At 41.4% G+C, this 13,721-nt stretch overlaps 1 protein-coding gene across 5 annotated transcripts in view; it reads left to right on the forward strand.

Moving 5' to 3' along the window:
- Positions 1-746: 746 nt before the first annotated feature.
- Positions 747-13,721, forward strand: part of LOC126753925 (protein spire) — an 83,643-nt gene continuing 70,668 nt past the window's right edge. For 3 of the 5 annotated variants that reach the window (XM_050465696.1, XM_050465700.1, XM_050465699.1), the window contains exons 1-2: positions 747-906; positions 2,252-3,297. In XM_050465696.1, coding sequence (XP_050321653.1) covers positions 2,643-3,297 — 655 coding nt within the window. In that variant the 5' untranslated portion in view covers positions 747-906; positions 2,252-2,642. Of the gene's footprint in view, positions 907-942; positions 960-2,251; positions 3,298-13,721 lie in introns of those variants that run through there. The other 2 variants (XM_050465697.1, XM_050465698.1) reach the window with 2 other exon arrangements.

Genomic DNA, 13,721 nt, shown 5'->3' on the forward strand with positions numbered 1-13,721 from the left:
TTCCGAACAAACCCGGTACATGTACAAGGTACATATGTATGTACATATTCCTCAATGTAACATTTATTTGTAACTCTGAAAGCATCAATTCCATCCATCCATATCCAAACATCGCGTTTCGTTGATTATTTCATCGAAGAACTTGAAGTTGAACAGTTGTTAGTACTAGCAGCGAGTTGAAAATTTCCTGGGTAATCTTCCCGGCTGAAAATTAAGTCTATTGACAAAGCCCTTTTCATGGACAAAGCGACGTGCGGAATATTTCAGATCGATATCTCAAAAAGTGAGGGATTAATTCGCTTTCGGAAGATATGTATTTTAATCATTACAATTTTATAATGGACCCATCTCCATTTGCAAAAATTGCCACCCGAAATTATTTCTCCAATAAAAAAGCAATAAAACAGATTATTATTTAATATTAGCTAATATCCCTTTCCGAGCGCCATGCAATTTAAATGCACGCACTCACGCTTTAAAACAAAGCAGTACTTGAACGAATTACTGCCGCAGCCGGCTGGAATATCGGAATCAAAACAAAACCATAAATACGAGTATTATTTGTTTACCTGCCTCTGCCAGCATATTCTTCGTTGAGTTGGCCAGACCACCGAGAGACTTGCTCAAGTTTCGTTAGCTTTGCGCTCGCGTACGCTCCGCGGCGCCGCTCTTTTGCGAGCGAACAAATCGTTTGCCGCACTGCTCGACTAGTAACTCGCTGAAGGCACGTTAGTAGCAAACGGTCATTGTGGAATTAAACAAGTGTAGCGGAGTCGCTAAGCGATTTGGATTGATTCATTGAAGTGTTGAAGAAATCAGGCGAAAATAACAAATAAATAAATTTGTGCTCGAGATAAGGCAAATCAGAATTTAATTATAGAAAGTACGTTCGAGGAAAGTCTCAAAGTAAGCGTTTATGCAATCGGTGAATCAAATCAAACACACACGCGCATATTTATGTACGTTAAAATTTAAAGTTGCGAGTTCGAAACGGTAGCAAATATTGCAAAGGGAATTTAAATTCACGAAAAGTGTTTAAAATTACAAAAGTGAAATAGCTGCAAATACGCGCAGGCGAAAAGTGTGTGGCTTAGTGCGAAATTGACAAGCTCAAGCGATTCAAGGTTGCCCAAGGATACTATATACCTTCGCGTACGTGTGTCCGCTCGTTTGCGGATATGAGTGTGCAGTCGCCACAGCTGTCAGGATATGTGGCATGAATGCTTTGTTTGTTATTTGTGGTTGGTTTTCTTTGCCTTACAACGGATTTTTCTCCGTTTCTTACACTTGGTGTTTCCATTGCAAATATTAAACATTATCGCTGGTAATCTCAAAAGTGACGCCAAGCACTGACAGCTCAATGCAAACCTCACCACGTTCTTAAGGACATTGCGACGCAGCAAGGACATGCTCAAGGAAAATCGATAAATTTAAAGCAAAATAGTTTAAAGCTGAAAATTTTATGGCAAAACTAAATTATGAAAATAAATGTGTGTTGTCGGGTAAATTACATAAATGCATAAAGCTTTTCTATAAGAAAATAATTTTTTTAAGAAAATAAAGTTTTTTTTAAGAAAATAAAATTTTTTACGAAATTTTTCGAATTCTGCATTTATTTCTTTATTTTTGATTTCAAACTCAAAATAATTAGATTTTAAATATTTCAAAGTTTTTGTTCTCTTCAGTTTTTATTTTCACAATTTTGCGATTTTTTGCTTGCCAATATTCCTATAATTACATACATATATATTTTAATCAAGTGTAGTCGCTTTTGCTGCGAAATTTCGCATTTGAAAATTCTGCGCACCCAACCTTCTTTAACTAGGGGCGTTCGCAATAGATAACGACGTTGAGGGTTTGCGGGCGTCATTCACGCGTCCCATCGTGAATCATTCGCCAACTAACGGACTTCATAAATATTCCAATGGAAGCAGAACACTAAAACAACACCGAAACAACAGCAAGGCAACGGCAAAGACGAAAAACTAATCTAAATTGACAAACTGGCTATTGTAAAATTATTAACTACATTAAAACCAACAACAACTACAAACCTTGCGCAACTACTTTATCGCAGTGTTTTTGTGTAGTAATTTTTTGGAAACAATTTCGATTGCTTTTTGTGTTCAGTGAACAGAAAAATAACTGCATAAATATTTTTTACGAAAATTCCATTTTTATTTCCAAACTCGATTTGATTTTGTGTCTGATTTTTGTGAAAATTTTTGTTTGTTCTCTTTTATTCGTGAAGCGGTGCATAAATTCTATGCAAAATCGACCATCATACGACAACAATAGACATAAGCAATACAACAACAACCGCGACAACCCATTTATATGCAAAGTCGGGCGGTCTGACTGACGTAGTAGACCCACGATTACACCGAAATTAGAGAATGTCATTGAAGCTAAAGTAAAATGTTTGTGAGAAACCTGACCACAAGTGTTAGTGTAAAATTTTGTGCTAAAAAATTATATATGTGTGTCTGCGTACAGGAAAAAAATTTGTGTGCTTTGAAAGTGAACCGTCTCGAGCGACCCAGCGATTACGTATCGAACGAACGACGATTCACCATTTATATGTAAAATCCAACTAAACACAATTACTTGAAACAAAAGTAAAGTGCTTCGATATCACAACTATGACTGAGGAAAATAATAGTAATAACGCCAATAAGAACAGCCAGAAAGTGGACGACAGTGGCGGCGGTGGAGGTGTCTCCATGGACAGCCGCCTGGGTGAGACGTACACGGATGCGGTCACCATGAAGCTCCACGCTGGACTGGATGTAAATAAGAAGCTGGCGCCCATACTCACCATCAACTCCGATACGGAGGAGGGCTTCCTTTCGACGTCGCCGGACAGCAACCAGGGCGAGCAATCGCTTCATGGCAAATGCAATGGCAGCAGTAGCACCGCACTAAACGCCACTACGGGATCGACAAACACAGTGGTGCCGATGCCACCGCCCGTTTGTCTCTGCACGAATCCGGAGAACTGTGTGACGTTGAAGGAAATTTTGGATTCATTCAAGTCACCGCTGTCCGAGGAGCAGGCCTGGGCGCTGCTGTACCAATTCATGGTGCTCTATCGGCAGGTGGCTGCTGCTGGGCAGAGGCACATCTTCAACGATCTGGAGATACCAGAGGGTATTGAGAATTTGAACTTGCATCGCGACGGTGCAGTGCATTGCTCGTGGTCCGATGAGGAACGCAAGGAGAGGGAGCAGAAAATACAGCAACAGCAGCAGAACAAAAAAGCTGCTGAGGAACACGAGGCGGTCACGGAGACGCATGGTAAGTATTAGTTATTAATATTTGGTGCCACTGACAAAGTGTCTTGAATCTGGCAATAAGTTTCTTTATATTTATATAATTCTGTTCGGTGATTTCATGTCCTTGAATCTCTTTAAGAATTTTGTAGAACTAAGAAGTAAGAAAATGTCAATCCGAAAATGAGGGCACGATAGAGCTAAGGTCACGGTGGAGTCTTCTTGTACTAACCTAATCCGAAAATGTTTCCGATCGTACTTTGAGAGGTTTTCTTAGCTGTACTTTAGATCTCGAGACCTAACCTCGTTTCAGGCGAATTCTTTGGAACCAAACAAAGTCCATGGAATAAAGGTGGAGTGCATATCCACCCTTAAGTGCAGAATATGGAAAGCTCTGTAAAACTCAAGCTCATTCGAATCTAATGACGAATGCTTTTTAGATTTTTTCGTTTACTTTCCACCATAACAGGTCAACAATATTTTATTGTTTCTATGACCGCCCATTTGCAGCGTCATTGTGTGGTTGTGGTTGTATTGGTTTAGAAAGACACCTTATTGCTGGATGCGATTGACTTGAAAAGAGAGAGTTTTCTGGCACCGCGTGATGCATGAAATTTTGATAACATACCAATGCCAATTGCCAGCTGCCAGCTTCACCATCTTTCGGAATTTTTATTTCTCCCAATTCGTTTTTTGTTTTTCGGTGTATGTGTGTGTGTGTGTGGATTTGTGTGTTTTGGGTGCCAAATTCATTTGCTTGTTTGGGGCACACGAAACGGTGTTGTGTGGTGGCTAAGGTCATTAGTTTCTTCAGCACCCCAACAACTGGCGAACAAGCAGCAGCATGCCAAAAGCCAACAACAACAAGTCAAGCAGCAACAATTTGTTACTACTGACCCAGACACCTCAGCAAAGCAAACAAATACTCCATACGAAAGATAAACCAACAACAACAAACACCGTCTGCTTTTCACATACACGTGTGTATATGTGTGTGTGTATAGAAACCGCAGCAGCAAAGGCAGCGGCCACAGCTTAGCAGCGCTAATCCGCCAGACTGCAGTTGCACAAGTGAGCTTGCACGGCGCGCCTAAGCTAGCGTGGTCAATGGTGACAACAACAGCAACAACAACCGCACCGACAACTGGCCGCGCATGTGTGAAAACATTATTCGTATATTGTGGTTGGTTGTTATTGCTGTTGTTGTTGTCCGCTGGCCAATTTGTGTACTGAGAAGCGGAAAAGGTTGACCGGCTGGCTAGTACGCTCGCGCCACTTGTTGGCTGTCGCTTATCAATTGTTGACTTAACGGTATGCCAAGCGCGGACGCTGGAGCTTGTGGGCCGCTGCGGCTGGCGGCTAAGTAGCATAGGTTAGTTATGGAGCGTTCTTGCTGGCTTTTTCTGAGGTGTGCTGGGCACTTGTTAGCTAGTCGGCGGTTTAATTGGACATGCGTTTTCCGTCTTTGGCTTTCCGAGTGAAAATGAAAGCAACAAGTTTGAGGTATGTAAGTACCGTTTCTAGTTACAGGTCTACAGGTACTTCGGCTGCCAAGAAAACCTTCACTTTCGCTTTGTGGATTTTAGTAATTTCAGTTGCTCAGTTGTTGTTGTTGCTGTCGATACATTTGATGGTGTGCATCATTTGTGTTATAATTTCAGCGTTGAATTAAAGCTTCGTTAGCTGCTCAAAAGTGTTTTTTTTTTGTTTTCACAATTTCATTGTAATTGTTTTTGTGCGCGCGTGTGTCTGTGTGAGTGTGCAGCGGATATGTGTTTGTTGTGAAATTTATGCGAAAATATGAACCGGAAAAACGAAATTCGGTGGGCTCATTATGTCTGCCCAAAAACAAGTCGCATTAACGTCCACGGTTTTCTCTTTTCTTTGAGGAAATAGAAAAAAATCAATGCGCTTTTATATTTGTAGGTGTTTGTGTGTGTGTACTGTACATGTACAAGTGTAAAACTATGGCAGCGAATGTGCCTTTTATATAAACTTGGATCGCCAATGGTTTGGGAGATATCAGGTCTGATGCTCAAGCACGAAATTTTGCTAACTCCGCACTTACAACAACACTTTCTTGCGCTCACCGATGATATTTGTACTCGTTTATCCACTCCCAAAAGTAATCCCATTACACCTGTTAATTTTAGACGAGCAGATCCAAACAGCAGTGACTATCTCACAGCAGTTTGTGTTCACGGCACAGCCGCAATGGACTTCAAAAACGTTTATTGTTACTTCACTTAGTGCGAGACCCTGAGAAAACCCAACAGTTTCGGCCGTTCTTTGTTCTGCCGCACTTTGAAAGCCCAACAAAAGAAACAACCGACAACAGCCAGAAGACTCATACGCCGCTGTTCATTTGAAGTTTCCCTGTGCTCGTACTAATACCATAAGCTCGGATGTATGTATGTGTGTGTGCTAAGTGCATCGCTTAAAGGTTGAGCGTTTTGATTTATTACCGCATGGAAAGTCTTGTGGCGTGCAACCCTGCGCAGAGCTTGGTGGGAGTTTCACAATTTTTACTTTTTAACACCTTTCTTTTTAGCTTATTAAAAAATGATTTGTACTTTTTACTTGTGTCTTAAGGCACCGCAGTCTTGCTTTATTGGTGTGCTAGAATTTTTAATGGAATATTTTACAATTTTTTGGTTGACGCTGCGCGTAATTTCAAAGTCTTTTCAATATTTGTGAAAATTGTGCGTTGAGAAATCATTTTCAACTTCTTAAGATGCGACCGGAAGCCGCTGGCCTTTTTGTTACAAATACTATAATCAATGTTGATTAATTACATCGGCCTCTTAGGCACTTGTTGCTCACTTTGTTTGCCGATTCCTCAAATAGTTGTGTTGCGCTTTACGCGTGTATTCATGTGCCGCGGCAGACGGCCTTGGGCTTAAGTGGTTTTTAATTTTCCTGCTCACAAACGCATTACAATTACATCAGAGCAGAGATATTTGAATTTGTGATTTCATGTTAACTGCATTCCCATTACCAATATTATTGACTGTTTTGCCTTCATCGAGGTTAGTTGGTGCCCAGCAAGAAAAGCTGAACCACCCCTTTCCGCCAAAATAAATCAATGGTGAATATTAACCCTTGCAACACAATGCCATATATATTTCTTATTTATTTAAATAAACTTGTCCGTTAGCTGTATTTTCGACTCGACTAAAAAGCTTCTTCGACAATTTGCTCCATTGTAGACCCCTTAAGTCATTTACGAAAAAAGTCTTCTCCCACTTGCTTTTGACTGAAGTAGAATATTCTGTTTTGCCTTGAAACTACGGACACAGTGTGCATTTGCCGATAACGCGCGACATTTGCCATCGTGTGGCCACTGAAAGTTTTGCTTGCAACGTGTATTCTACCTCCTGCCGACTCCTGTCTGCCTATGTGCAACGCTTGCAACTTCATTGATTCTTTCGCCATTAACGATTTGTTCACTAATGGAAACTACATGAGCAAATTGAAGCACACACAACGCCTGCTTAGAGTTGCCAAGTATTCGTGAAACCAGGCATATTAATTTAAACGCCCTTCCCAATGAGCACCAGCAGCTGCATTGACAGCAACAAAAGAGCAGCGGCCCTCTGTGTCGCATTGTCGCGACCATAAAATTCCACTGCAACAATAACAGCAACCAGCTGTTGCGGCATCCCCAACTGTGTACTCACTGTGCAACGCGCAAGTCATCGATTTTTGAGGTTACAAGACGCGCGTTGCGCATTGTGGCGCCTCGACCAGGCGCTCAGCAACGACGACAGTAGGCGCTGTCGTGCCGAAAAATGCTGTTCCATTTAACGGAATTTCTGCATTTTCCTCTTTTTGAAAAGCACTTCCAGGCACAATGGCCGACGGAAGTCGCAGTGGCCGCCATGGTAGTTTTCGTCATGGCGTACCAATGTGTGCACCGGCGCTCAGCAGGGTCCGCAAGCTGCCAGCGAGTGGCGCCGCCAAGCAGTAGTGTCGAGCAACAGTTCACGCGACACGTCAAGCAGCAGTGCGATGCTGCCAGCTGGGGGTAAAACCAATATGGCTGCAGAATTTTCTTTTGAAGGTCAACTGTCATGCGCGCTGGTCACGCGGCGCTTCGTGCGTGCAAGTAGTGCACATATATAGTATTTTTGTGTCTGTACATACATACATACATATGTACGTGAGTAGTTTACTAGTACATACGCCCACATTCATTCACGCACATAAACGCAGACACACACACTCATGGCGCTCTGCTTCTTGTATGGGCATGCAGCTTAGTCTGTACAGCTGGGAAGTTGCCGTGCACTTCGCTCTTCGTTCGCCATCAAAATTCTGCGTCATACTGCAGCGTGTGGGCTATGCTGCCTAAATAACTGTTATTTAATAGCGCGCTCTTTAATCGTTTAATAAATTTATCACAGTTCGGCGTGTTCGTGTGTTTCTGGCTGTTATGCCGATTAAGTCATGTCGCTGAGTTCGTTTATGCTTCTTTAATAAATATTTACTTGTCTCTAAGCCATGAGTCGTAACTTTTGTGGTTTGTTCCCTTTTAATTAATTGCTGATTGATGCGCGTATGTGGGCGCTTTAGAGCCTTTAATCTGCCAACAAATGAGCTGTTGCTTCAATCGGCAAATTGAATGAATTCGTTCCTCGTTCGACTTTGACCTTCACGTATGTGTGTTATTGTAATTGGCTCATAAGCAGTTTTTGCTATCAGCTGTCTAGGCAATAAGTAATATTGCCGAATTATTTGCTTTACTTTACTGAAAATTAATTTTCCTGAACATTTTCAATGAAGTTCGCTGATTATCTCTACTGGAAGTGACTGTCAGCTTTTTTCATATCTTTCTGTGCGCGTTGACATTCATCGCTCAGTTCTGTTTATGTCTTTACTTTATTTCTTTATTACCGTGATTGAAGTGCGAAGAAATCGCCAAAAAAAATTATGGAACTAGCAAGAATCCCCCTTTTCACGCCGGATAACGTTCACATTGTCTGCTGTTTGTAGTCAAAGTAATAGAGTGAGTGAGTGGAAAAAGGGTGCAAGAACATAAAATGAAGCAATTTTATAAAACATTTGTGCATATGTTTTAAAAATAAATCGATTTTTAGTTTCGCTCTTAACTATTTGATAATGATTACCGTTATTTTGACAATAAGTCGTTTAAAAAAGTTGGAGGCGCACTTTTCGGTTTCAAAAAAATTCTGCTTGGGAACTAGCCTAGTGAGGCATTCACACACATTTTCTACATCTTGAAGGCGAGAAAAGCATTTTTTGTTTGAGTTGAATTTGAATGAAAATGCTAGGGCGACAACATGAAGCCTCTTTGGTTTTCATTCAGAAACTGAACAAAAATTTAATGCGCTCGTAATATGACACTAAAAATTTCTTTTATAATTGGTAACAATTGGCTTTTTATTGCCCAGCAAAGCCGTTAGAGCGCCTTGCATGCAGCGACGAAAATCCAACTAAAATAAAGGCGATAAAAGCGGGAGAAAAGCGCCAAAGGTGGAAAGCAAAGTTGCAGGCATTTCATTAACCGGTAAATGGACAGCGAGCGTTTCGCTGTGTGTATGTGTGTACGCGGAGCGCGATGCGCATCACATGCGTTACCTCAGCGCTTCATTCAGTGACAAGCGCATGCGCAGCGCTATGCAAATGCCAGGTGTAGGCATGTGAGCCTATGAGTGCGGCGATCGAAGCTGGTCACTGGGCGCAAGGCCGTTAGGCGACTGAAAGCGCCATCAACAAGCCAAATATTCGAGCGGCTACTTGTGTGTACGTGTGTGCGTATGTAAGCGCGACTGTTTGTTGCTTGTTTGTAAGTACATCTGCAATTATTTAAACATAAACTTAATGACCATAAACTAATAAAATCGCCAAAGCGTACATACTCGGGGTGCGCAACAAGGGACAACAACAACAACAACAACATATGCAATTGTTTAAGATTGAATTTTAGTGAATAAACAAGTTTCTTGCTTTGTTGTTGTGTTTTCGCTTTTCAACTTGTGGCAACACAACGAACCACCGACCGACTTAGGTGAAAAAAGGCAAGTCATCAATTGCCGGTGTGTACAAATTGACGCGGCAAAAAGGTTTAAACGGTTTATATTTCGAAAATCACGACTACAACAAAGCCAAATAATTACAAATAAATTCGAAAAAAACGCAATAGAAGAGAAATTAACAATAAAAAATACAAAATCAAGACTTGATCAGCCAGCAGCAGTTGTTGCTGCTTTGCTGTTGCCATTAATGTTGTTAACAGTGCGCACCTAATTGCTACACAGCGGCGGCCCTCAGCGCTTTTCATTCTGGCAGCCGTACGCGTCAATCTGTGCTTTGTTTTGGTGAATAATTCCGTGCGCAACGCGTATCGCCGGCCGCCAAGCGTGAAATTCGAGACACAGAATCGGAGAATGAAATATCATTAAATGAAATCACACAACTTCTTGTTGTTGTTGTTTCTATGCTCAGCGCAATGGTGGATTTATTTATTCAACCTGATTTCTACAGCGAAATTGCTGAGCTTTTTGCTTCTGCTTTTCGGCAAGCGTATCTCTATTTGCTTTCTTATTATCATTTGATCGGCAACTGCGTCTTTCTCTGCTCCGCGCTTTGCTCCAGCTAAGGAGAAATTTGTGATAAAAATTCTTTTTGCTTTACAAGTTTTATTTTTGGAGGAGAGGGCCAGCAGATAAGAAGCCAATGGCAGAATGCTAATGGAGATGGCGACTCTTGCTTTCTATCAACGAGGAATCACTTATTCAAAATTGTTTTATAGGCACATAGAAACTCAATCCCAAACTCGACACTAATAAAATATAAGGTTTTGTACTAATATGCAAGAATTCATCCAGTATGCTGGATATCTATACGGTAGTAGAGACGCGGCTTGAGTATTGAGAAAATGAGAATTTATCGGTTGAAGCCAATATTGTTTTTGTAAAGAACATTCATTGAATAATTATCCCAGATCCCAGGATAGAACCACGGATCTAGAGCAGATCCACGTTCCAATATATAATAATCTGCCCCGCTTTTCTTTTCAGCCTCCTTTAATATTCTTTTCACCTCACTCTCTTGTTGTTGGCGCATATTTGAACGTTTAATTTGCGAATCTCTTCAACAAAGCGACATTTCACGGCATATTTGTTTGTGTGTTTACAGACATACGCACATCTCTTTATCACTTTCGAGCCAACGAGCTGGGCTTTGGCCTCATTTTTTAATGCATTTCAAACATTAAGTCAATTTCTTTATGATTTCTTCCGCGCAGTTGACACTTTTATGACGCGCAGAAGCTCTCTCGCCGCGCTCTAATTTGCATATATCGAAATTTGAAGCGAAACAGAAACCCGCCTCGTGGCTTCGGGCGCAAAATTAATTAGGAATTCTATAATAATTAATAAATGGAAACTTTACAACAACAAAAAGGCATACTTCCTACTTAAAGAGTAGAGAAAAATGTGATTATGCTGACAATGCAACAAGCGATTTCGAGGTGAAAACGTGAAACGAGAATGTTAAGACGGGATGAGCTGCAGAGAAAACTGAGGCAAATGACAGGCAACAGAAAGCGAAACCCCGAACTGCCTTTGTGCATTTATATACAAGGTATGTATGTGTAAGGAATTTGGTAGGAATAAAAGTGTGCGGCTACTTTTACTTTTCATAAAGAAAGTGGCAAGAATACCGCTGGGGCTGGTTGCTTGTTGTTGTTGAAAAAATAAGTATGCTTCACAAGCTCATTAATATCTCACTGAAGTTCGCGACTGCTCTGAGCCAAGTGTCCACTTCAGCCAACAAAGACTTCAATAATTGCCACTTTCGTTTTATATACTCTAAGTCTCCAATAGTGGCGATTCGAACAAGCAAATGTCATAGAATAGAGATGTGTTATGCTAATTTAGTGAGATACCTACATTTCCCATTGCATTGCTTGAAATAAAATAGGGTAATCAAAGGATTCTGCAATTTCAAAAGTTAGAGACACGACTTAAACTCAAAAGACCGAAGTTAGCGAGTTAATAGCCAATGTGGTTCAATAAAAAATGCTATTATGGAATATCCTCTAATATTTTTTGTTACCGAAGACTTCCATTATGAGTTTCGGTATAGGTTACCTTTTACGATCCCCCTTTTTCGCAGCCGCCTTTAGTCTTCTCTTCCTGTGGCGGTCGGTGTGTATCTGAAAATTATCTGAGTTTCAATGAACGCCAACCACAGTGCGTCAGCATCCGGCTAAAAAAACTGGTTGGTGTTGTTGTAGCAAGTGCAGCAAGTGCAACCAATTTGACCCAGTTAACGGTCAGTGTGTGGCTGTGAAATGCGCACGCTTGCCCACTCGCACTTTCCTTGCTGTCACCACTGCCTGCAACAACAACGCCACAGCAACAAATACAGCATACAGTGAACACAGATAAGCAAATTAAGTGAAACAACAACAACAACCGATGCACCGTCGACTACAATGATTGCTGCTGCACCTACCGTGTGTGCATGTATGTGTGCGTAAAAATATTTAAATGCTTGCATACAAATGCGCCGTTATATAGTAGAGCTGATAAAGGCGGCGGCGCGCCTGCGCACATCTTTCACTTTTAATGCCGCTCGTGGATTTTTGTGTACCTTCTTTGGTATGCATATTTATTTACGGTCGTTCAGTCTGCAGTTTATCTCGCGCGTCTCTTTCGGCGTTGGCGCACTTGTGGTACGTTTCGCCGAAAAGTCGTAATTTCTGGCCATTTGCCAAATTGCGCTCCAGGCAAGCCTGTTAACGGCAGACAATATTCATATGAACCATAAATACTTGAAAGAGGCACACATACACACTCACATACAAACTGAGGTGATAAACGAGTTCGCTGCCATTTGAATTCTTTGATTTCGCTTGTGCTCCGCCTTTGGAAAAAAATCTTAAAATTGTTATTTTTATTTTTTCAATAACAAACACACATAAGAGCAGCCAAATAGCCATTAGCGCAAAGAAAGCGACAAATGAAAGCAAAAGTGCGCACCCCACTCGGCTTGTTCGCTTGCCACAAAAGCCGCTGCGCCACACTCATACACAGACGCGTACATGTGAATTCTTACTCATATATGCGCCAGCAACTCTACTTAGCTTTGCACACTTGAGCGTGGTCGCAACGCTCCGCCGTGGCTGTGGTCGGGTTCGCCGCGCTGCCGACATCGAAAGTTGCGCCGGCGCGCGGCTGATTGCTGGGTGCGCCCACCTGTTGCCGGCCACGCCACGCACCGGCATTCACAATTTCCCCGCACTTCGCCAAATCGACACGCTTCGCATGTGAAATGGTAAAGATTTGTTCGACCGACTCACCTGTGCCATTAACCCGTCGTCTTTGCCCTCGCTCTTCGCGGCGATTCTTTGCGGTGTTCTCTACCTGCTGCTGCCGCTTTCGTTAGGGCGTCGCGCTCGCTGCCAAATCATTTTATATGTATCTTTTCTGAAGAAAGTCGCGCTTTATTTCTTTTCTTTTTGTGTTCGGTTTCCCTGTGTTTCTTGTTTTTTCTGCTTTTGTTGTTGCGTATGTAAATATTTTTGGGTTTGGCTCATTTTAAATAGCCGCAGAATTGGTCATTACATAAACACCGTGGGATTGTTTCGCAAATTCAAAAGAAATGCAAATGAAGACAGCAGAAATGCCAGCAAAGAACGTGTTGTCGCGTTTGAGCACTTTGTTGCCTCATAAGGAAACCGTTATGTAACATTAGGCAGAACTACAAGCGGTAGCGAATAATTTGTATGACAAAAGACACACACGTTTCGGCTTGTGTCAATGGCATGAAGGCGCCCTTTTTGTTGTTGCATAGAAATTTTATGATTTGGTGTTGTTGGAACGCTTTTGAAGCCGCTGTAGTATAGTCGATTTGTTGCGAAGTGTGAAGCAGCGCGTTGCCAAGCGATTAAAAGTTGTCCAAAACTGGCTTTTGATTTGTTAACTCCTTTGTCTCTTTGCTGAGTGCCATTAGAATAGCCGGTGTGTTGCATTCAACATTGCGTAATTGAATTTTAACGAGGGAGAATTGCAAAACTTCTAATGCAAATGTCGCGCCAATAAAAATATCGAAATGAGCAAACACTTTGGCAAACAAGCGAAGTGTCCGTTGGCTTTTCCTAACACAGCTGGCCGTAAGCCAAAGCAATAAATTCCTGATGGCGAACGAGACAAAAAAGCTTGCTGTAAATACACATATATATGTACATATCTACAAACACACATAAGTTTTTCTGAGCATTGGACGGAATTCAAAGCATTCAAATAGTTGTTATAGGAACCTGCTTCGGATTTTTGAAATAAATATGAGCACATGTGAACACATGTTTATAAATGTATCTACATATATAGGTTGAAATGTGTTAGTATTTGTTAAAAATGTACATATATATATAAATATATCATATCATTCGCGCGCAAACACTCCTACAAGATCGCG

This window comes from Bactrocera neohumeralis, chromosome 3 (assembly GCF_024586455.1).
Source record: "Bactrocera neohumeralis isolate Rockhampton chromosome 3, APGP_CSIRO_Bneo_wtdbg2-racon-allhic-juicebox.fasta_v2, whole genome shotgun sequence".
Taxonomy (NCBI): domain Eukaryota; kingdom Metazoa; phylum Arthropoda; class Insecta; order Diptera; family Tephritidae; genus Bactrocera; species Bactrocera neohumeralis.